We start from the raw sequence: 24,890 nt of genomic DNA on the forward strand, positions 1-24,890 counted from the left end.
GGCCAGTAACTTACCAGAATTATCACCATGTGTATAAAACTGGCTCCTAGTTTTAATTAACTGATTTTCAATCGAGGATGTTAGTAATAAACTATGCTCCATTTGAAGCTCAACTCTCTTTTTATAAAGCTCCTTACTAGGAGTAATGGAGTATTCCTTATCAATTTCTTTAATGTTATCAACCAGCATATGTATTTCATTATTAATTTGTTTTTTTCAGTCCAGCTGAGTATGAAATAATTTGACCATGTATATATGCTTTAAGGGAGTCCCATAATACCCCACTAGAAATTTCTTCTGTAACATTTGTTGAAAAGAAGAAATCGATCTGATCCTTAATAAAATTAATAAATTTGAAGTCTTGCCCTTTTTTGGATAAATATTGGAAAGATATCTTTGATATTATTTCTACAGTTTTGTGTATTGATTTACAACCTCACCCCATTGCTGCAATTTTTGGGTTACCGATGATGGGAGATAGTTACTTATTCCCTTCAGCCTGCTGGATGATTGTGTTCCTTACATTAATGGCTAGAAGATCTATCTTATTGAATTGGAAAGAGGTCAATCCTCCTACTACATTTCAGTGGTTTTCTCAAACTATATCTTGCTTAAATTTAGAAAAAATCAGAAGTGACACCTCTGATCCTTTGGTTAAATTTGAAGAAACTTGGAGACCATTTATTCAACATTTTCATATGATGTAGTTTGACCTTTCTCGAATCCTTTTTTTTAACTAAAAATGTACGGATATAGGAGTGGAGTTAACGACATTAATGATCGTATCCAATGTAATATGTTAGCCCAATTTTGTTTTAGTTTAGTTTAGTTTTGCTTAGCTCAGTTTAGTGTGTTTTTTTTTCTTTTCTAGTTTGTTTTTTTTAGTTTTTTTTCCATTTATCTTTTACCATGTTCAATTATATTTAGAGTTGGGGAGATCTAACATACTTGTACTATCAGCAATTTTATCTTTGCAAATGTTAGCTATTAATAACGTAATCCCATTCTCTGTTTATCAATATTATTGTTATGTCTATAATTTTGAAAATTAATAAAAGGACTCAAAGAAAAGATTTATTTGTAAAGGCTGTTGTTGCTTAGCTTGAATAAGAATATTAAACTGTGGGGTGGTCTTAGACAAAACAATACAAATGTCATGTTGGATATCCTGTCAATATCGATTTTTTTTGTTTTAATGGTTAGAAATGTTGAAAATCCTGATTCACAAAGATATGTTGTTGCAAATGGAATGAAAGCTTGCTATAGCTTGCCTTACAAGATGAGGATAGGCTTTTCTCAATGAACACCAGTATTCCTCAAGGCTGTTTGAGTTAAACTCCCACTGTAGTAAGTTATTGTCCTCAGATGAATAAGTTCATCCTTGTCTAGAACAACATCTTTGATACAGTTTATAGCAGAAAGGAAAGGATGGCGGATCCATGGTTCAACTTTAATAGAAGTAACTTTTGAAAGAGTTCTGAAGTGTTTGGAGGTGTTCATATATGTGTCTCTTCAAAGAAATTGACAAAAAATTTTGTATCTCAACTCCATCTTGGTAAAGCAATTCCTCCAGCATTTGAAAGTTTGCGAAGATGTCGACCTCTACTCTCTTCTTCCATATCAGCAGTTTAGAAAAGAAACCTTATAATTTTTCAGTAGCATCCATAATGGTGACTTCAGGACCTTGAATTGAAGGATTTATTTAATTCATATGGTTAAGAATATCTGTCAGGTAAAGCCAACCAATGAATACAATACTTTTTTGTCAAACTTCCAAGGTTGCATTTTCTTTTTCATTCAGAAAAAGTGAAACTTCTATCCTTAGTTCAAATAAGCGCATTAAGACGTCCTCTGGAAAGCCAGTCAACTTTTGTGTGGTAGAGAAGCATTTCATATTTTGCATCCATTTCTTAACAAAGTCATTAAAAGTGTGATTATTCAGAGAATTGCTTCCAATAAGGTTGATGATTCTCATGGCTGTTGACAAAACTTCTTTCCGGGTTTTTGGAAGTATCTTTGTTGCAGTACATGTCAGTGAAAAAACAATGTGATGATGACTTCAGGAGTTTCCTTTTTCATTGAAGTAGCAAAACCAGATGTACTATGAAGCAACAGAGGAGCACCATCTGTGCAAAGAATATGAATTTTTTCTTTCCAGTCGAAGTTTTGTTTGGCAGAAAAACTATTTACCATTTCCAAAATGTTGATGATCTTTGTAGTTTCCAAAAGTGACTCAAAAAATAGGAATTCTTCTTTGATATTGTCGACATGTGCATAACGAACAAAAAGAAGGAGCTGACTACATTGAGAGATACCTAGTTTCATCCAATTGCATACTGAATGGGAATTGCAAGGTTCCCAATTCCTCAATGGCCTGCTTCAAAATGTTGAAAGGAGTATCAACTATTCTAGATCATATCATATTATTTGATAAGGGGACCACTTCCAGTTTTTCCCTCTGTTCCAGTCGACAAACCATCTTGATCATTTCCAGTGCACATGGCTTTACTAAAGTCTCTCCAATATTGTGAGGCTTCTTTTGTTCAGCAAACTGGTAAACAACTTTACAGGATAATTCAAGTAATGTTTTTTTTATGAAATGCAAACCCAGGCGTTGGAGGTGTCTCAACTTTTTCATCATAATTCCCCTTCTTCGACATTTCAATTTAAATTGGGTGTGCAAAAAAAAAGCTAAAATAAAATATTTTATTCAATTGACATATTTTGAAACTAAATTCTTGTGTGTTTTTTAAAAAAATTGTTTGATAGATCTGCAAAGAAACGGTTAATTAAGTGAAGTGTAAGATATCAACAAAATTTGTATGCCAAGTAAGTAAAACAAGGCAGGTTTTACAATTCATCCAAAGTTATAACACTTTTCAGAGCTTTTAGATACTTGGATAGATACAAGGATTACAGCAGTAGCTTAGGTGTTATGTCCTTCCTGGAATTCAGCTACTGTTGTGTATTAAGTTATGTGACTTCCTGTGCCTTTCTAGTAATAATGGTTCTCATATCTGATATATCTTGCAGTATTTTTGCAATGTTATTTTTAAGATGTGCGGTATTTTCACGGAATAATAATACATGAACACCACTTATAAGACATCCTGAGTGTGCATGTCCTTACTGCGTAACACGGAAGTGTACAAAAAGGAAGAACTAAGAGAAACACAGAACTTGCATCACTGTGCATGACCTGTATCACTTCCCAGTCTGTTAGCAATAATAAGATGTTGCTTTAAATAACGCACTTTAGCAATTATTACAACTGTCAACAAGTTTGAACTTGCCTGGTCTACACTCGTAGCTTGCACACCTATCTGTATTACAGAAGGCCTTATAATATGGAGAGATAAGAATTTTCATTTGAACTGTCCAATTTTGCAAAACATAATCAATAAAAATGACTTACCTCCTACGCATTGGTCAACAAGCAGTTGTAGATAGGGAATAATGGAGAGCAGCGTAGATGTCTGGAACAGAAAGTTGAGAACGTGCGACTTCACTATTTAGTGGCTGGATGCCTAATAGATACGGGCTGCCCAAAAGTTGGCCTGCTACGCCATGCAAGTTGCTGCAGACAGCAAGACTGCAATCACAGTCGATCTAGCGGCAGCACTAATAACTACTGTAATTTTGAAGTAGTAATGATATTTTGAGATATTTGTAACAACTATAATGTGTTATGAAAATCGGTGATTTCTATTGGTGACAAAGTCACAGATACTGCTAAAACTACTGTGATTTGTTGGCTACGTTCATAATTGAAGGAAATGCTAAATTGCAGTTAGAGGTTAGTGAAAATAAAGGTGTAAATTTTTTCCCATACCAGTTCACGGACCTCCTGGAATCTATCCACAGACCCCTGAGGACCCCAGGTTAAGAATGCCTGATTTTTGATGAATCTGGATCTGACTTCCTAGATGTAGTGGATAGAAAACGAATAATGAAAGGACTAAATAGAGAGTATGTGGAGAGGATATTTCCTACAGTGGGGAAGGTCTAGGATCAGAGGACACAGTCTCAGAATATAAGGAGGAAGAATTTCTTTAGCTAGGATGGCTGTGGAGGCCAATTCATTGGGTATATTTAAAGTGGACATTGATAGGTTCTTGATTAATTAGGGTGTCAAAGGTTATGGGGAGAAGATATCAGAATGAGTTTCAGAGGGTTAATAAGTCAGCCATGTTAGAATGGCAGAGCAGAGTCAATGGGCTGAGTGTGCTAATTCTGCTCCTATGTTTTATTGTCTTATAAAACCAGCATCCTCTTTGGACACCATAATGAAATATATGCATTAGTCCCTGCATGTGTAGGACATCAAGGCAGAACCAGAGCAACAAAATAAGATGGTGATGCTCCTGATCCTCTTGCGTGCCCCTTTCACCTCTTGGCTCAGTGACTATGACACTTGACATGAGATGGTCTATCTCTTTGTATGTATACAATATGGCAATCAGAAAGGGATTGAAAGAGTCCTTTTTGAAAATATTATTACCATGTTACATAATTGTACAGAAGCTAAAGTCAAACAACAACCCATGATTCTCAGTGCAGGGCAATTTGTACAAGTTTAAATTAAAATAAAAGTTTTCTGCAAGGAAGAGGTAATATTCAAGTCGTTATGTTACTACTTCTCTCCAATTAATTTTCATATTTAGGCCTATTTATTTCGGCTTGAGAGAAGCAGAAGTAAGGTACTTAAGTAAAACCAATAGATGCTAATTATGGTCAGGAAGTACTCACAGTGAATTATTTGTTATTTCTATATATCAAATACTTATTTATCATTTAGTAATTTTAATGGTCATGAAAATTTAAATGTCAGGATAAATGAAAATAGAACTTAAATCTGTTATTTCAATGGCTCTGATCTGAAATTACAGCTTTTCCAACAGCTAATAGTTCAGTTTCAACAGCTCCCACTGCAAGGAATGCCAGCCTTCAGGGATTATAGCCAGAAGCCTTTGAAATTTATCTGCTCTGACTTAGGTCTGTACCTGATTAGTGGAGGGCAGTTGTGGTAGACATTATCTCTAAGATTTATTTGTCACCAGGGACATGTAAAGTCCTTGCATTGATCTCTTTTCTGTTATCAACTTTCACAGGAAGAGCCTTATGTGATGTTTAAAAAGTCGGATAAACCTCTTTATGGAAATAGCCGATTTGAGGGATTCTGCATTGACCTCCTCAAGGAATTGTCCAATATCCTCGGATTCACCTATGAGGTCAGACTGGTGGATGATGGGAGATATGGAGTTCAGGATGAAAAAGGACAATGGAATGGAATGGTCAGGGAACTGATGGATCATGTAAGTAATTTTGCTTAGAAATATTATAAATACAATAAAAGAAAAACCGTCATTTTCAATGGATTTTTTTCACTACAGTATGTCCCAAAGGGCTTCACAATCAATTAGGTACTTCTATAATGTAGAAAGAGTGCCATAGATGGACTTCGTAAAAGCTGGTTTCAGGTAGCATGTGCATATGATTACAGGGAATGTGATAAAGAGAGCACTTAAATATTTCTTTTGTGAGAATCTTTCATTAATAGTATGGATTATGTAAGAATTACTGGCTCTACAGATCTGCAATAAGATGGCAAGAAAATGTAAAGAAAAATAACAACTGCAGAGGATTATTTCATATAATGTACATCTAATTTCATGCCTGAAATATCTTATTACTTTTAATTGTAACTTAAGGAGATCATGTTGGCATAGTAACTTGACTTGGACAATACCTCAGCACATTTTCATTTGGAGGAATCGTCATTCAAGTTGCTGGCCTGTCATAGGTATCGACTGCCTCTTCTGTGTGCTTAGCCTTTGATATTTTCATCCATATCTCCTTACAATGTAGAATGGAGCTCTTCAGCCCATCGAGTCTATACCAGGTCATAGGACAATCCCTTTTCCCCGCTAATTTTAACATATTCTCCCCACATTACTATCAACTCCTCCCTGATCTACCCCACCCGACCACAGTTAGGGCAATTCACAGTGCCCCATTGACCTACAGGACTTTGGGATGTGAGGGAGTATCTGGTAGAAATGCAAGTGGTCACAGTGTGAACAACCAAACCTAGCAAAAACAAAGGAATGGAATGGTGGAGAGAGGAGGGGAATGACTCACATCCAGGGCTCTTCATCTTATGTTCTCGATATTTATTGCTTACTTATTATTGTAATTATTTCTTGTTGTATTTGCAGTTTGTTGTCTTTTGCATACTGGTTGAATGTTCAAGTTGTTTCAATCTTTTATTGATTCTATTATGATTATTATTCTATTATGGATTTATTGAGTGTCCCTGCGAGTAAAATGAATCTCGGGGTTGTATATGGTGATATTTACTGTGATATTAAATTTAAACTTTGAAATGTGATTCTCAAATGGGGAAACTCTGGAAGTATTCATTTGGTTATGGTGTAACTTTAGGACAACTAGGTCCCTGTTGTTACTGTTGCACTGACATTGAGAATGGTTTGTATGTAGAGGTCTATTCAGTGATAAAAATTCCCAGATTGATTCCTGGGATGGCAGGACTTTCATATGATGAAAGACTGGATCGACTAGGCTTATACTATCTGGAATTTAGAAGATTGAGGAGGGATCTGATTGAAACGTATAAAATTCTAAAGGGTTTGGACAGGCTAGATGCAGGAAGGTTGTTCCCGATGTTGGGGAAGTCCAGAACGAGGGGTCACAGTTTAAGGATAAAGGGGAAGCCTTTTAGGACCGAGATGAGGAAAAACTTCTTCACACAGAGAGTGGTGAATCTGTGGAATTCTCTGCCACAGGAAACAGTTGAGGCCAGTTCATTGGCTATATTTAAGAGGGAGTTAGATATGGCCCTTGTGGCTAAAGGGATCCGGGGGTATGGAGAGAAGGCAGATACAGGGTTCTGAGTTGGATGATCAGCCATGATCATACTGAATAGCGGTGCAGGCTCGAAGGGCCGAATGGCCTACTCCTGCACCTACTTTCTATGTTTCTATGTAAAGGTGGCAAAATATTTGCTCAGGTTTTGGATTCAGTATCAGTTTTTTTTATCACAACATGAAATTTGTTGTTTTGCAGGAATAGTACAGTGCAGACATAAAATTAGTATAAATTGCAAAATAAATTAATAATGCAGGAGAAAAGGAGTAATGAATAGCATTCATTGGTTCATGGACCATTCTGGAATCTGATGCCTGTGGGGAAGAAGCTGTTTCTGAATCATTGAATGTGGGCCTTTAGTACCTCATCCCTGATGGTAATAAGAAGAGGGAGAGCATGCCCTGGGTAGTAATGATGGATGCCACTTTCTGGAGGCAGTGTTTCTCGTTGACGGTCGCAATGGTGGGGAGGCTTGTTCCTGTGAAGCAGCTCACTAAGTTTACAACACTGTGTGCGCTCTTGCAATCCTACGCATTGGAGTCACCATACCAGGCTGTGATGAAACCAGTCAGAATGCTGTCCACGTACATTTGCAAAAATTTGCAAGACATACCAAATCTCCTCAAGTTTCTCATGAAGCAGAGCCACTGGCATGCCTTGTCCATGATTGCATCTCCGAAATGTTAATACCCAGAAACTTAAAGCTGCTTACCCCTTCCACTAACAAGGACTGGTACATATTCCTCCGAGTTTCCCTCGCTGAAGTCCCCAGTCAGTCCTTTGATCTTGCTGATGAATCTTGTTGCTGTTACTCCACTCAACCAGCCAACTTGCTTCACTCCTTTACACCACCTTGTCACCATTTGAGATTTTAGCAACCACAGTGGTGTCATTTATGAATTTATAAATGAAGTTTGACATGTGCCCAGCCACACAGCTGTGAGTATAGAGAGAGTACAGTAGTGGACTAAGCACACATCCTTGAGGTGCACCTGTGTTTATTGTCAGTGTGGAGAAATGCTAGTATCAATCTGTACTAACCGTGGTCCCCCGATGAGGAAGCGGCAGATCCAGTTGCAGAGGGAGGAACAGAGGCCCAGATTTAGAAACTTGATGATTACTACTGAGGGGATGATGGTATTGAATGCCAAACTATAATTGACGAACTGCAGCCTTATGTATGCATTGTTGCTGTCTATGTGCTCCAATGCAGAGTGGAGAGCCAGTGAAACTGTGTCAGCTATATAGACCTGTTGCAGCAGTAAGCGAATTGTAGTGATTCATGTTCTTGCCCATACTGGAGTTAACTGTAACCATAATGAACCTCTCAAAGCACTTCACTATGGTAGATATGAGTACTACCAGTTGATAGTCATTGAGGGCAGCTTCTTGAGCACCAGTACAACTGGGAATTATGGAGTTCAGATACATAATTCCCTGAAAGTGGCGTCTCAGGTAGACAGGGTTGTAAAGAAGGCTTTTGGCATCCTGGCAATTCATAAATCAAAGTATTGAGTATAAGAGTTGGAATGTTATGGGGAGGTTGTATAAGATATTGGTGAGGCTAAATTTGGAGTATTGTGTACAGTTCTGGTCACCTAACTCTAGGAAGGATATCAGTAAGATTGAAAGAGTGCAGAGAAGACTTACGAGGATGTTACTGGGTCTTCAGGAGTTGAGTTATAAGGAAAGATTGAACAGGTTAGGACTTTATTCCTTGGAGTGTAGAAGAATGAGGGGAGATTTGATAGAGGTTTACAAAATTATGAGGGGTATAGACAGTGTAAACGTGAATAGGCTCTTTCCACTTAGATTAGGAGAGATAAATACGAGAGGACATGGCTTTAGGGTGAAAGGGGAAAGGTTTAGGGGGAATATTAGGGGGAGCTTCTTCACTCGGTGGGAGTGTGGAACGAGCTGCCATCTGATATGGTAAATGTGGGCTCATTCTTAGGTTTTAAGAATAAATTGGATAGGTACTTGGATGGGAGTGGTCTGGAAGGTTATGGACTGGATGCAGGTCAATGGGACTAGTGGAATAGTGTTTTGGCACAGACTACAAGGGCCGAATGGCCTGTTTTCTGTGCTGTAGTGTTCTATGGTTCTATAATTACTGCCGTTTTGAAATAGGTAAGATCCTCAGAACGCAGGAGTGAGAGTTTGAAGATATCCTTGAACATTCCAGTGAATTGGCTGGCACAGGCTTTTAGTACCTGACCAGGTATAGCACGAGGGTTTTGTAAGGGTTCATACTCTTGAAGGATGTTCTGACATCCTGGAGGATCACTGGATGGTGTAGGGATTTGCACAGGCATGGGTTTATTCACCCTTTCAAATTATGCATAAAATGTATTGAACTCTTTGGAGAGTTCTGGTTTGCTGGTCTTCAACACCACAGATTGAACCATTGGCAAACTGCAAATCTCCTGGTTCATCCAGGTCTTCTGCTTTGGGAAGACTCAGCATGTTCTCTAAGGAACATGCTCTTCCATGTAGGTCTTGATGGAGACAGTGATGGCTGTAGCATATTAATTCATATTCAAAGATAGTTCCCTGAATATTGCCCAGTCCACTGATTCCTGTAAATGCTCCTCCACCTCCCTTGACCATACATTTGTGGTCCTCAGTCTTTGCTTCTACTCCTGAAGTACAGCCAGGTGGTTGGAATGCCAAAGCGCAAAATCTTTGGCATATTAAATGTTCCTGATGGTGGTGCAGGAGTGCTTTCATATCTGACCAGCTCAAAACGAGTAAAACTTTGTATACTTTCTAGGAATGGATTAATTGAACAGTTCCATTATGGTAGGTGGAAATCTTGTTAAGTTGTTGTGTATGTTGCCCTGTTGGCAAGCCATCAGTATACTGATGAGCCTGGTTGCAGCCCCAAAAATCTACAGGAGAGATGAAGTCAGGCAAGAAAGATGATACAGTATGGATCTGGGTAGAGGTGTCATGGAAATCTGGGCAGTGATCCTAACCATGGAAGAAAGGGTGAATTTGATTTTTGCGGATACAGTGGGTGAATCTGGCACTGTATGAGTGCGTGAGTCTGACTCGCAGGGGCAGTGGATGAATCTGATGTGATGGTAGGATTGAATCTGATGTTAGAGCAGGAACCTGACATTGAACTTGGCACTGGATGATCAGAGGTGGGCGAAGAGGCAACACTTCGTTTTTTTTTTTGGAAGCACACCTCTCACCTCCCCACCACCACCCATTTAACTGCTGTCATTTTCAAGAAGAATCCAAGTTTCTGTGCATTAATAAAAATATATTATATCAAATTGTCCTTAAAATATCTCAGTATCTGACCTAACTTGCCTCCAGTAAAACCAGAAATACAAACTAGAGATTGGTTTCGGACTTGAAACATTTTTATCTTGCCTTCCATCTGCAATCTATCTATTCTGGGGTTTGAGATTCTTACCTTAGCCTCAGCTTTAATTTAATATGGTAGCGGTGTGCTACACGCAGCGCTAGAATAACGACACGTAGTCGGCGAGTTGGAGTTGCGATAAAAGAGATTTATGCAAACTTCGCGGCCTCCTTTAAAGCCTTCCCGTTCCCGCATTCCCCGGGCGGGACTGCTGTGGGGAATGCATTAGCATCGCGGCATTTGCCAAGGCTTCGTTGGTTTTAACGAAAGCGGCCGCACCCTCTTCATCCCAAGTAATGTCCTTGCCCTTACTGGACATCAGGGTGAACAGGGGGCGCATGATTCGGTCTGCTGAGGGGAGGAAACGGTGGTAGAAATTCACCATACCCACGAATTCCTGCAGGCCTTTGATTGTGTTGGGTCAGGGGAAGTGGCGGACCGCGTCTACCTTGGCGGGCAGTGGGGTTGCCCCGTCTTTAGTAATCCTGTGGCCCAGGAAGTCGATGGTGTCGAGTCCGAACTGGCATTTGGCCGGGTTGATTGTAAGGCCGAATTCGCTCAGCCGGGCGTAGAATTGACGGAGGTGGGACAGATGCTCCTGACGACTACTGCTGGCTATGAGGATGTCGTCCAAACAGATGAATGCAAAGTCCAGTTCGCGTCCCACCGCGTCCATTAGCCGCAGGAACGTCTGTGCGGCATTCTTTAGGCCGAACGGCATTCGGAGGAATTCGAAAAGGCCAAATGGGGTGATGAGTGCTGTTTTGGGGATCTCATCCGGATGTACCGGGATTTGATGGTATCCCCGGATGAGGTCTATCTTGGAAAAGATCCTTGCGTCGTGTAGGTTTGCTGCAAAGTCTTGAATGTACGGCACAGGGTAGTGGTCTGGCGTTGTAGCCACGTCCAGTCTGCGGTAGTCACCGCATGGTCTCCAGCCCCCAGTTGCCTTGGGCACCATGTGCAGGGGGGAGGCCCATGGGCTGTGGGACCGTCGTATGATCCCCAATTCCTCCATCTTCTTGAACACCTCCTTCGCCAGTTGGAGCTTGTCCTGGGGGAGCCTTCGAGCACGGGCGTGGAGGGGTGGTCCCTGGGTCGGGATGTGGTGCTGTACTCCGTGTCTGGGCATGGCTGCCATGAACTGCGGTGTCAGAACTGATGGGAAATCCGCCAGAACCCTGGTGAATTCATCGTCGGACAGCGTGATGGAGTCCAGGTGTGGGGCTGGCAACTGTGCTTCACCCAGGGAGAACGTTTGAAAAGTCTTGGCGTGGACTAATCGCTTCCCTTGCAGGTCGACCAGCAGGCTGTGGGCTCGTAGAAAATCCGCCCCCAGGAGTGGTTGGGCCACGGTGGCCAGTGTGAAGTCCCACGTGAACTGACTGGAGCTGAACTGTAGCCGCACAATGCGGGTGCCGTAGATCCGTATTGTGCTGCCATTTGCAGCCCTCAGGGTGGGTCCCCGTTCTCTGTTGCAGGTGTCGTAACTCGTTGGAGGTAAAATGCTGATCTCCGCTCTGGTGTCAACCAAAAAGCGGCATCCCGACTGTTTGTCCCAGACATACAGGTGGCTGTCCTGATGGCCAGCCGCCCTAGCCATCAGCAGCGGCTGGCCCTGGCGTTGCCTGGGGATTTTCAGGGTGGTCTACAGCGGCAGGCCTCTGTGCCCCACTGCTGTTGGTAGAAGCACCATTGTTCGTTGGGCTCCTCACTCCCGTCGCCGGGTTTTGTAGGCTCTGCTGCCGGGCCTGGTCTGGTCTGTCGTTGGGCACGCGGCTTGGTGATCTGTGTGACGGATGCCCCTCTCTCCTTCCTGGCATTCCACAGCACATCTGCCTGGGCCGCCACCTTCCGGGGGTCACTGAAATCTGCGTCGGACAGGAGCAGGCATATGTCCTCGGGCAGTTGCTCTAGGAACGCCTGCTCAAACATGAGGCAGGGTTTGTGTCCTTCAGCCAGGGCCAGCACTTCGTTCATTAATGCCGACGGCGGCCTGTCTCCCAAACCATCCAGGTGCAGTAAGCGGGCAGCTCGTTCACGCCCTGAGAGTCCAAAAGTCCTTATGAGCAGGGCTTTGAATGCTGTGTATTTGCCGTCCTCTGGGGGCGACTGTATAAACTCCTCTACTTGCGCAGCTGTCTCCTGGTCGAGGGAGCTCACCACGTAGTAGTAACGAGTGGAATCGAAGGTTAACTGCCGAATGTGGAATTGCGCTTCTGCTTGTTCGAACCATAAGCCGGGTCACAGCGTCTAGAAGCTTGGCAGTTTTAACGAAACTGCATGAACAGATGCAGCATCGGTCATCTCTGGTCCAAATATCGTTTGGGCCGTCGGGGTCACCAATTGTAGCGGTGTGCTACACACAGCGCTAGAATAACGACACGTAGTCGGCGAGTTGGAGTTGCGATAAAAGAAATTTATTCAAACTTCACAGCCTCCTTTAAAGTCTTCCCGTTCCCGCCCTCCCCGGGTGGGCCTGCTGTGGGGAATGCATATTCGCAGACCCTTGCCGCGAGCGGGATTTTCCCCCTGTTGGTGAAGATGGCCTGGCGCCCTTTGGGGCCGACCTCTCGGCCACCGTGCGCTGTTTTGTGAGCTGGTTCGTGTGCGCTGGAAAGTGGGTCACCACAATATGATAGTTTGTAATTAAGTGCTTTCCAAGAGTTCATCCCATATGCGGTAATATCAGCTGTTGCAGCGCAGAATTCCTCTTACACTATTGCAGCCGCCCTTTAGTAGCATTTTCTTGACAGGCATCTCCCAGCTTCTGCAACAACTGATTACTTCAAAGTCTGATATAATTCCATGTTGATGTAAAGGTCTTGCCAATTGCCTCATAATATGTTCTCCCGCAATTCCTCATTCGATTAGTTTAGAATAATATAAAACATTAAAATAAATCATTTAATGTTTCTTCAAAATTATGGAGACAAAATTTGCAGATAAATAGCTTAAGTGTTAGGAAACTGTTGACCCATTGATTCATTTTGGAGTTAAGTTGGAAGTAATGGGGATGTCACCACTTTTTCAAGCTGCTTAGTACATGGCACATCAAGAGAAGTTGCTGCAGCAAGAATGGCATTAATTGAATCAAACATCACACGGTACAGCTCAGACTTTCACCATACTCCTATTTTACATGGCTGTCAGTCCAGTCTCAGATGGGGGTCAGGCGTAACCATAGTACAGTGCACTGTATGCAACAAGAATTTGAGACTTAAGAACTGGCATTTATGTCACATCTTTCATGACCTTATAAAATCCTGAGGACATCACAACCACAATCACAATCACAATCGGGAGTGCAGTTATGGAGAAATGCAGCAGTTAGTTTGCACGCACTAAGACATAATGAACAACAGTGAGAAAAAGGGGGAAAAAAAGCCTATTATTCATATTGCTTAGTTAAGGGGTGATTGAGGGCCAGGAAAACTTCCTGCTCAGCTTTGAATGTTGATACAATATAATTCTGGTATGGGGCATGAACTCATTTCCTTTTAACATAGAGACAGTCAGGTTTGCTAACATTGATCTAATTATGAACATAAGAACATATTAGGAGCAGTTGTAAGCCACTTGGCTCTTCAGTCCTCTCCCGCCATTCTATAAATCTGATCTGCTTCAAGCCTCATGTCCGTACCAACTATCTTTTTTTTAAAAAAAATTCTACTTCTTCAAATGCCCTTGATGACCCAGAACATTTTGGAATAGAAATTTCACCAGATTCTTCAGCTTCCATGAGAAGATGTTCACATGCATCTCTCTGTTTTGTGATAACAGGTAGTTATGGCTGGATTTTGCAGTACTGTGGAAATTTCAATTAATATGGTATTTGTGGGGATTGTTTTGCTTTGCTTTGCATACAGCGTGATGCTATTAATGTTCCGCTGTATCTTCACCAGGTAAGTTAGCTTAACATCTGTCAGTGGGAAAATGTGGGAGGACTGATTAACATATGAGAGCAATAGGTTACAGAAAAAAAATAGGGTGATGGGTTTGAGATTTGGCATTAGCTTACTGGGCTGAATGTCATGTGAAAATATGAGAAATCTGGCTACACAGGAATACAGGTCAGTTGGATCAGCCATGGCCTTATCAAATGGTGGACAAGGCTTGAGAAACCACATTGTCTACTCCTGCTCCTAACTGGGATGATCAGATTGTGACTCATTTATATGGGGTTGGGGCAGATTGCCTTAGTTGCCATCTTGATTCGTGTTAGTGATCATTTCAAAGATGTGCTTTCTTTCCAGGTTGCAGATTGTGTTCTGGTGCTACTGATGGTGCATAGTTTGAATGGATGCCTAGATTAGAGTTGGTAAAGCTGCCTTGAATCTATCCCGTTTTACATGAGTGCAGTAAAAGATGCATGGCAAGAAATTAGTTTGCATTGCGCAGTACTTCCATGTGTTATGCAATCCAATTTCCCTGAAAAAATGAATAGAGAATGACAACTGGGGACTCACAGTCTGACTGGGCACTTCCATATGACTGTGGTGTAGCTGATGGAGGATATTGCGCTTGTTCTGACTGACGTAACACCTTCAAGATGCAAAACGGAGAGCTAAGCAAAATCAGTAGATGAGAAGGTGTGAGGAGGTCAATCTTGAAGGTTTCTACTGTTGATACAAGGGGGAAGAGGGCTGAGTGAATAGGAGGGCTATTTGATCTGGTGAGGTGAGGTGTTAAGTGATTAGTCAGCAGAGGTTGTCATTATGATCAGTGGTTGGGTCATAAAGACAGGCAAGTTTATGATGGAGTGGTTGCTCCTGCTTGTAATCCATTTCTCCAGAGGGAATTAAGGAGTGGGAACTTTGCTTGAGTTGGTCTGCTCTCAGTATTTTATTTAAAGATTTTCTTTCTGTACTCTCATGTGATGCTGACTATTATCCGTCCTCACTCCCCCAAGTTAGTGACACTTCCCTCAGTTGATGGCTCACGAATGTCTGTTGCCTTTTCCACCCGGCATCCTCACTCATGATTTCAGAGGAGTTACATTTGTTGGATCTGAAGTATTATGAGATCTGTGTTCTGGAATGGGTAGTTTTAGTTCTTCATGGCAGTTCCTCAGCAAATGCTCTGATCAGTTGGAGGACAGATTGTTCTGCAATTAAAAAGCAGTTAAGCAATTAAACAAAGATGGCAAAAGTAAATCAAAGCCAGAAATGGATTCAGTAGAAACACTTTAAAATACTTCTCAGTGCTTAAAAGCACAAAAAAATCAAACTCAATCAAGAAAAAAATTGTCTTCTACCTGCCTTTCCTTGTTGCAGCCATTGGTCGCCAATGAAATAAACAGTGTGTGTTCAGTGCAGTGGGTCCTCAGCCCGTGCTGAGGGATTGTAGTAAATTACGCTCTACTATTTTCTCCCTGTGACGACAGGATTTACCGCAGGTTCTCTGGTTTTTCCTACATAGTGGGGGATGGTAGCTTAATTTGTCACTGTATGTTACCCTTATGTTGATTATTATCAACTGATCTAGGTTGCCCAATTCACTGCCCAACTCTTAATTAATCAAACCTTGCACTTTATTGTCTCTGTACAGACATCAACTTAACTATGTTGACCCCCAGCAAACAAATTAAAACATGAACTCTACCATTCCCTCTATACCAATACTTTCTCAGAATATTTCTCCAATTTAAACATTAAAATAGGGTATACTCTGTTGGCCAAACGACTGATCCTTCTTCTTCCGGCCCCTGAAATGGGGGGTTTCCTCACGGTAGTCTCCAAAGTGCTTACTGCTTTGTATTTGAAGCCTCTCACTTTTATACACTCTTTATCAGTTCAAATGTTGCAATTCAATCTCCTTGACACTGGCCTACCTGGTTAACGTGTGTCTGCTGAAAGAAGCTAGGTCTTCTTTCAGTTGGCCCTGATGAAGGGTCTCAGCCTGAAACATTGACTGTACCTCTTCCTAGAGATGCTGCCTGGACTGCTGCGTTCACCAGCAACTTTTAAGTGTGTTGCTTGAAATTCCAGCATCTGCAGATTTCCTCGTGTTTGCACTAGTAATTAATATCTCTTTGTTCTGAATCGGAGCAGACCCAGCCAGTTAGTAGGATCAAGATACTCGGGTCAGACACAGACACCCTTATTCATGAACCTGCATGTTCTATCATACCAAAGAATGCCGCACAAATAACTTCTTATTAAGAAATTATCTCCCGTTCAGCAGATCATCAGAAGCCTCTAATGTAAAGCACTTTGATGCAATTATTCCTGAGTAAAACTAGTTCACAAGACAGCTCACAAAATGGAGCTTACAGAGCAGCTTCACAAAATGGCAGCTTCCATTCCTACATCCACATGGCGAGAGCAAAGACAATTGGCTTGTCCACTTCTATTTGACTCATTTAAATTTGATGTTTTCTTCCATATTTTAGTTGCTTCATGGCCAACACCTTGTGTAGGTGGGTGGAAGAATTAGTGGGAATGTGGTCAGCAAAGGATAACCAGGAAAGGTAATTGGGGAATGGGATTGCTCTGTGTGCTGGCATAAACTGGATAGGTTGAGTGGTGTCCTCTCATGAATGAACAATGGAATTACTGACACTTCCAGCAAAGTTCAGCCCTGCCATTAAATGCTGCCTTTTCACAAATGTTTACTTTGAAGGTAAAGTCCACATTCACCTACAATGGTTTACCTTCCCTCTGTTATTCAACTTTGCAGCTTCAACGACCAAAGTTCATGAATGCATGCCTCAAACCAAATCAGTAACCCCAGTTCCAATTAAGACCAAACCTGGCAGATGTTGACTTACTACACTTGACTACCCTTAATGTCTGGCTTCCATATAACTTTACATCTTTTGCTGCTGCTGTGCATTGATCCCCCAGAGGTTGCAGTCGATTTGATGGAAGACTATTGCCTTACAATGGAGAAAGCCATAGAGGGCCCGGAATGAAAAACGTGGCTGGCCCTAAGCTTAGATGTCCCAGCCTCAGGTTATGCCGTGCTGGGTTTGGGATTTGTAGGTTGACAGGCAAATTACAAGGGCACTGGTGCAGAAGTAGTGGTGGGATCACTGCGCTGTCATCTAAAGGAGGACAGCAGATTTCTGCTGCTCTTTGCTTCTTTGCCTCTACCTTAGCAATGTCAGTAATCAACTGAAGATCACATTGATCAAATATTATATTGTTTGCAAGCTCCTTACATTTAGAAATCATTCAATGGCTGTAAAAGATTGGAAAATATCCTTAAATTCTAAATTTTGTTTGCATTGTTCTTTGCCTAATTCTCTAGTATACATATAGATTAAATATTTTTAGCATAGACAAAGGGACTGTGGGGTTAATCTTTAATTTTATGCAGGTACCCTGAAACTCATCGCCTGTGAAGTGGATACAGATTCAATCATTGCTTCCAAAACAAAATTGGGCAGACACTTAAGAGAGAATACTCTGCAGGGCTCTATGAAAAGAGGAGGCTAATGGGCTTGTGTACATGAACCAGCTTTGGTTAAATCAGATGAATGGCTTCCTTCTCTGCTTTAACTGTAATAGTCCTGATTTTAACTTAATTGGAAAGTAAAATTTGGAGGGGTGTCGAATATACACACACCCAGCAGGCTATCTTAAGATTGGGATTGTGTATGCAGGTGTTTGACAGGTAAAGCTTATATTAAAATAAATTGATCAGTTCTGTTCCTCACCTGGCACCAAGTTCAGCATTTTGCAAATATAGAGCAATAACAGCTTACATTAATTCTGTATTTGTCATTCATAAAATATTATCTCAGAATAGTTTGAAGGGTGGAAGTGTAAGATGAACACCAAGCGGATGTACCTTAGCTGGCACAATATGAGATTGCTAAGGTGGTAGCTGCATTGCCAATGCACAGAAGTTACTTTTAGTGATACTATTTATCAGTTGATTTCTGAAAAAGTAATTTATATGAGCAACTGGTTCTGTGCCAAGGAAGATTCATAGTTCCTGATTTGAAACCAACTTCTGCATCTGATCACATCATGGACTTAAAAAAAATATGATGAGTAACATTTATCTTTTAAAATACATGCCATGCTCATTACAGCATTCATCAGAATAATATTCTTTTCTCTGAATGAATGAGATGTTGTTCACACATTGGATATTGCCATCCATCTGCTACCTTTAACGCTCTGTTTAATTGTGGATTGCTGAAATGTACCTGCACAGGAATGTGTTCTGTTGTCTCTGCACCCATGACTATGTGGCTAGACACAGCTTAAATACCATCTGTAAATTTGCTGATGATACCACCATTGTTAGCAGAACCTCAGATGGTGATGAGAAGACATACAGGAGTGGGATATGCCAGTTATCTGAAGAGTCTCATAGCAACAACCTTGCACTCAACCTCAGTAAGACCAAAGAGCTGATTGTGAACTTCAGAAAGGGTAGAATGAGGCGACACAAAGCAATCCCCATAGAAGGATCTGAAGTGGAGAGAGTGAGCAATTTCAAGTTCCTGGGTGTCAATATCTCTCAGGACCTAACCTGGTTGCAACATATTGATGCAGCTTAAAAGAGGCAAGGCAGCAGCTATATTTCATTATGAGTTTAAGGAGATTTGGTTTGACACCTAAAACTCTCAAAAACTTCTGCAGATGTACCATGGAGAGCATTCTGACTGGCTGCATCACCACCTGGTATGGGGTGCGGGGGGGGGTGGTGAATGGCAATACACACTATCAAGTTGCAGAAAGTTGTAAAATTAGTCTGTTCCATCATGGGTACTAACCTCTGTAGTATCCAAGACACCTTCAAGGTACGGTGTCACAGGGCAACAAAGTCCACCCAGGACATTCCTTCTTCCATTGGAAAGGAGTTATAGATGCCTGAAGGCACACACTCAGCGATTCAGGACCAGCTTCTCCCCCTCTGCCATCAGTTTCTAAATGGAGATTGAACCCATGAACACTACCTCACTCAAACACGAGGAATTCTGCAGATGCTGGAAATTCAAGCAACACACATCAAAGTTGCTGGTGAACGCAGCAGGCCAGGCAGCACCTCTAGGAAGAGGTACAGTCGATGTTTCGGGCCGAGACCCTTCGTCAGGACTTACTGAAGGAAGACCTAGTAAGAGATTTGAAAGTGAGAAGAGGAGGGGGAGATCCAAAATGATAAGAGAAGACAGGAGGGGGAGGGATGGGGCCAAGAGCTGGACAGGTGATTGGCAAATGAGAGGATATGAGAGGATCATGGGACAGAAGGCCCAGGGAGAAGGAAAAGGGGGAGGGGGGGAAACCCAGAGGATGGGCAAGGGGTATAGTCAGAGGGAGAAAAGGATATGATCCTCTCATATCCCTTTTGCCAATCGCCTGTCCAGCTCTTGGCCTCATCCCTCCCCCTCCTGTCTTCTCCCATCATTTTGGATCTCCCCCTCCCCCTACCACTTTCAAATCTCTTACTAGCTCTTCCTTCAGTTAGTCCTGACGAAGGGTCTCGGCCTGAAACGTTGACTGAACACTACCTCACTACCTTTTTAAACTTATTTTTGTTGTTGTCCTATTTATTTTAACTTAACTCTTTGATATACATACATATACTTACTGTAATTCAGTTTGTTTCAATATGTATTATGTTTTGCATTGTACTGCTGCCGCAAAGTTAATAACACATTTCACGACATACACCGGTGATATTAAACCTAACTCTGATTCTGATGACTCCTTTCAAATTGCAACATTCTTAACCAGCCAAATAGAAGCCAGGCACTAAGGCTGTCAAGTGTGATAAGTCAACAACTGCAAGTTTAGATTGGAGTTTGGATTGCTGATTTGTTTGGACCATGTGTTCATTTAATTGTTGCCTATTTAGCAGTCAATGAAGACAATCTTTTAACTCAAAGCTGAATTGTATAGAGAATTTTAATGCTGGATTGAGAAATTCTGTGACTTTAAAGCCAACTGCTTAACAAGATAAGGGTCAACATGCTGTAATTACTATGGGTATTAGCTTTGCCACAGGCTTCAAATTGCATTCATTTTTTTCTTTTGCATACATGCACACGTGGGCTCATTTTAAAAGCTTTTTATATCAACAATATTTAATTTACTAATGAACTGACTATTGCACAAGGAAATTATTAAGTAGTTCAGCATATTTTTAAAGTCAATTTCGCTAATTTGTCAGATTATTCACAGATAGGGGCCCAGACAGCCTTATTAAAAATGCACCTGCTGATAAACCCATTTCCAGCTGAATTAATTTTCAACAGTATTCTTGGCTGCATCAAGGATTTTTATATTAGAAAGAGAAAGAAATTGTTATGCTCTATTTTACACTTGTGATTGTGTATCAATGAATTATAGGGGAGACTTGACCAAGCAAGCTTTTCCCAATTTCCCACTGAATGGAAACTCCACCTCCTGCAGTTAATTCTCCGAAAAACATCTCATTGATTATTTGGAATCAAGTTGTGCTGGCGGCTTAAAATGAAACACGTCTGAGAGATCTGTGTACATACTGTGAAACATGGAAGCCTGAAACTTAGTGACTGACTCAGAGATCCAGTTTATCAATTTGCCCTCTTTGAAATGGGGCCTAAATCCTCATCGACTGAACTGCAGGACACAGATTTAGGAAGCAAAAAGGAAGACAATACTTTAGATTTAATTTTAACTTTTTATTAATGTTCTCAATCAAATCTTTATAAATATGGACACATAACAAACCACTTGATTTGGGAAATATATTGACAAAGTTACTCAGGCGATAGTGATACATGGTGACATATAATAAGCAAAAATGTGTGCAGGTGCAATTGGAGGTTGTACTGAGAAAGAGTCAAAGGCATGTCATCGGTGTAGAGAACCTGAAACCTGCCTGTGTTGTGCCTGAGGGAAGATTGGTTTAGAACTCAGGATTTTTAATTCCATTGTCATCCCAAACATCTGTCAACTTGATGATCAGGCAATTACAAAAGAAGTGCAGTAAGCAAGAGTTACACCACAAGGCAGCAGGTTTGCTTTACTGTTTGTTTTCAGGGAGTGACAAAGTGCTAAAACTCTTGTTTTGATTTCATCGGAAGCCTCTATTTGGCTGCTTGATTGAGATGGCTTCAACCTTGCCAATTACCTTTTGCACTGCAGCAGCTTCTCTGTGCATTGATTAGCTGGTAGAATATTCCGTTCACAGGTTATCCAGACCACATGATACTACTAAAGTACGTTCTTGATTTGCTGGTCCAGCAAACTTGCTGGAAATCCTGCCGCATATTGGGAATGTCAGTTCAGTCATCCAGTGACAAATAACTGTGTTTTGGCCCAGTGGCTCTGTTGCTAAATGCTACATTGAGAGTACTGTTCGCACTAAACAGAAAATATCAGCTTAAAAATGCTGTTCTAGTGATTCACAAGGAATTGATTTTGGACCAAAAAGGGGAAGCCAGGGGAACAACACACCAGTCTTTGTTGAGGGAATAGTGGTGGAAAGTGTGAGCACATTCAAGTTCCTAGATATCAACATCTCTGAAAATCTATCCTGGACCCAACGTATTGATTTAATTGTCAGTGGCTATATTTTATTAGGAGTTTGAGGAGATCTGGTTTGTCACTACCTTATTAGTGAGCTGCTTATTACTGGAGAAACTGAAGGAGCTGGACTTGGGCAAATCTTGCTGCTTCCTGCATCGGAGGATTCGGTGCCCAAAGGTGGTGTCCGGTCCAAAAGTGAATGATTGCCTTAGTCACTTTTCTTGTGATCATAAGATCCTGTTGGAAGTTGTTAATGTGGAACGCTGCAAGCCCAATGTATTAGCAGACGGCAGGGGAGCTGAATAGCTTCAGTTGTAGCGAGGTCCAGGATTCAAGCTGCAGTATTGCCTGTTCACAGCCACGCAGGAGAGAGGCATTGGAGTTGGTGCACTCCACTGGGGTGCCAGAAGTGGAGCTGGAGTCAGTGCTGCCCCCCAGTGTTCACTCAGCAGAAGACAAGGTGTATTGTGTTTGACTGCAGACTGCTACAACATTCATGGAGTCAGGATCATGGACTACATATTCTTTGTGTGACTGTATTATACTGATGTCTTCTATGTGTTTACTATCTTATATATGCACTGTGCTGTGTAGGACTTTTGGCATTGCGTTATGTACCTTGGCCCTGGAGTAGTGGGTTTTCTTTTGGCTGTATTCATGGGTATTCATGTAAGGTTGAATAACAATTAAACTTGAACTATGAACAAAAAGGAGGTACAGAAGCCTGAAGGTACACTCCCTCTGTTTTAGGAGCAGCTTCTTATCCCTAAGTCATCAAATTTCTGAATAGACAATGGTCTAACGCATGGGCACCACCACATTATTTTTGCCCTGTTTTTGCACTATTTATTTTAGTTAACTTATCATATCTTTCTTATTATAATTTATAGTTCTTTTTATGTATTGCATTGTACTACTTCCACAAAACAACAAATTTCAGGATATATTGCCAGTGATATTAAACTTGATTCTTATCCACTGAACAAAACATTATAAAAACGAAGCTTTAACCTTATGGGTATATTATGGAATGTTTCTAGGGTGAGTCTTCTTCTATTTTACTGAGATAAAAAATACCTGTAATGAATAAAATATCTTTATTTCAGGAGTGTGTTTGTCCGGTTGAATATCATCACTGGCCCACTGAGATTTGTTAATTAACTCTAAGTTACTCGAAGGCTGCTGCTCTCTGTTTCAAACTTCCCCTACATAATATGGATTGAAACGCATGAGTTAGCTTGTATCAAGTTGCTCATAGAATGAGCAACTGCTCAACCCTGTGAGAGGCTCTTTACATACACCACAACACAGCTTACCAGTAGGATGAGAAACAACTTAAAGAACTCCACTGATCTGGCATTTGGAACAATAATCAGCCAGAATTTTAGTTCTTAAATGAATTGCATCGTCTTCATGGTCCTCTATGTCAGCATGGTGTTAATGCACAGAGCACACAGGTGTACCCAGACAGATTACCTGCAGGCCACTGTCATAAATCAAGTGTGCGTACGGGCTGCATTGTCTGAGTGCTGCTTGTGCAAGATCAGGTCTTATGATGCCTGTCTTGGTGTTGCTTAAAAGGAGACTTGAGGATTATTGAGAACTGACAAAGAAGAGGATTTGAAGCCAGGTTATTTTGTATTAAATAATAGGGCAGACTTGGTGTCATGGTGCAATACAGCATGGATGCAGGGTTTTCAGCCCAAGCAATCCATGCCGACCACTGCGCCAACATATCTAGTTCCAGCTTCTGCTAAAACTCACTCCTCTATGTACTGTACCTAACCAAGTGCTTCTTAAATTATACTATTGTATCTGTCTGCAACCACTTCCTCTGGTAGCTCATTCCATACTCACCACTCTCTTGATTGAAAAGATCCTCTTCGGTCCCTTTTAAATCTTTCCTCTCACACCCTGAATCGGTGCTCTCTAGTTTTGGATTCCCCTACCCTGGGGAAAAGATTGCTAGCATCCTCATTATCTATTCCCCTCATGATGTTATAAACCTCTATAAGGCCACTCCTCATTTTCCTATGTTTCTAACCTGGCCATCCTTTCCCTATACTCAATACTTCTAATAAAACATTCTTGTACTTTTTTTTTGCAATCTTTCCAATTTTACCACATCTTCTCTAGGAAAGAGTGACCAAAACTTTGCAGAATACTGTAAGTGTGGCCTCAGCAACAACTTATATAATCATATCATAATGTTCCAACTCCAAACAACTCAATACCCTGACTGATGAAGGCCAGCATGCTGCCTTCTTCACCACTCTGTTTACATGTGGTGCAGCTTTCAATGAACTATGCACATATTACTCCTCACTCAGTCTATTCCATTACGCTCCCTAGTGGCCTAACGTTCATAGTATAAGTCATCCACTGGTTGAACATTCCAAACTATATTGTCTGACATTTACTTGTATTAAAATCCATCCATTTATCTATCGTAATATGCTATAAGGCAACAAATACTTCCTTCCTGGTAATATGAATGTTCTCTAAAATATCTCTGCTTGTTTCATCTCTTGAGCAATTAAATGGCCTTGATGACCCATGGGGACCCTCTCCCCCCCACCCCCTTCCCTCTCCACCCTCTCTACACCCCTTCTTTGACTCTTAATACAGGTGTAGAACAGTTTGGGAGTTTTCATAACCTTACCTGACAGGTCCATCTCATACCCTTTCTTTCCCTTCCTTACTGCCCTTTTAAGAATACTCTTAATTTTTTGGGTGTACCCAAAGTATGCTTTCTTCTTTTTCTTGACCAGAGCTTTTATCTCTCTTGTCAGTCAAGCTTTCCTAAACTTTCCAGGTTTACTCTTCACCCTGACAGGAGTCTGTTGCTTCCGTACTTATCACACTCTTGAAAATCTCCCACCTGCTCTTCATTCCTTTCCTTTCAATAGTTTCACCCAATTGACTTGCTACTGATTCTCCGTAATTCCTCCAAGATTAGCCCTGCTCCAATTTAGGACCCTAGCCTGTGAACCTGTCCAGTTCTTTTCCATTACCATCATAGTGTCATGGTCCGGATTGGGTTCCCTTTAAATTTACTTTGTTTGTGTTACGATCCGGACCGTTGATTCCCTGTTTTCCTTTGGTTCTCTGTTTTCCCGTGTCCCTCGGGCTTGGTGGTTGGAGGCAATTTA

General features: G+C 41.3%; 1 protein-coding gene across 1 annotated transcript in view; it reads left to right on the forward strand.

Moving 5' to 3' along the window:
• The window catches only part of grik2 (glutamate receptor, ionotropic, kainate 2), a 256,121-nt gene that overhangs the window by 121,055 nt on the left and 110,176 nt on the right, over positions 1 to 24,890 (forward strand). The window contains exon 7 of the mRNA XM_072250332.1: positions 5,112 to 5,315. Coding sequence (XP_072106433.1) covers positions 5,112 to 5,315 — 204 coding nt within the window. The remainder of the gene's footprint in view (positions 1 to 5,111; positions 5,316 to 24,890) is intronic.

The sequence above is a fragment of the Mobula birostris genome, chromosome 2 (genome assembly GCF_030028105.1).
Source record: "Mobula birostris isolate sMobBir1 chromosome 2, sMobBir1.hap1, whole genome shotgun sequence".
Lineage (NCBI taxonomy): Eukaryota > Metazoa > Chordata > Chondrichthyes > Myliobatiformes > Myliobatidae > Mobula > Mobula birostris.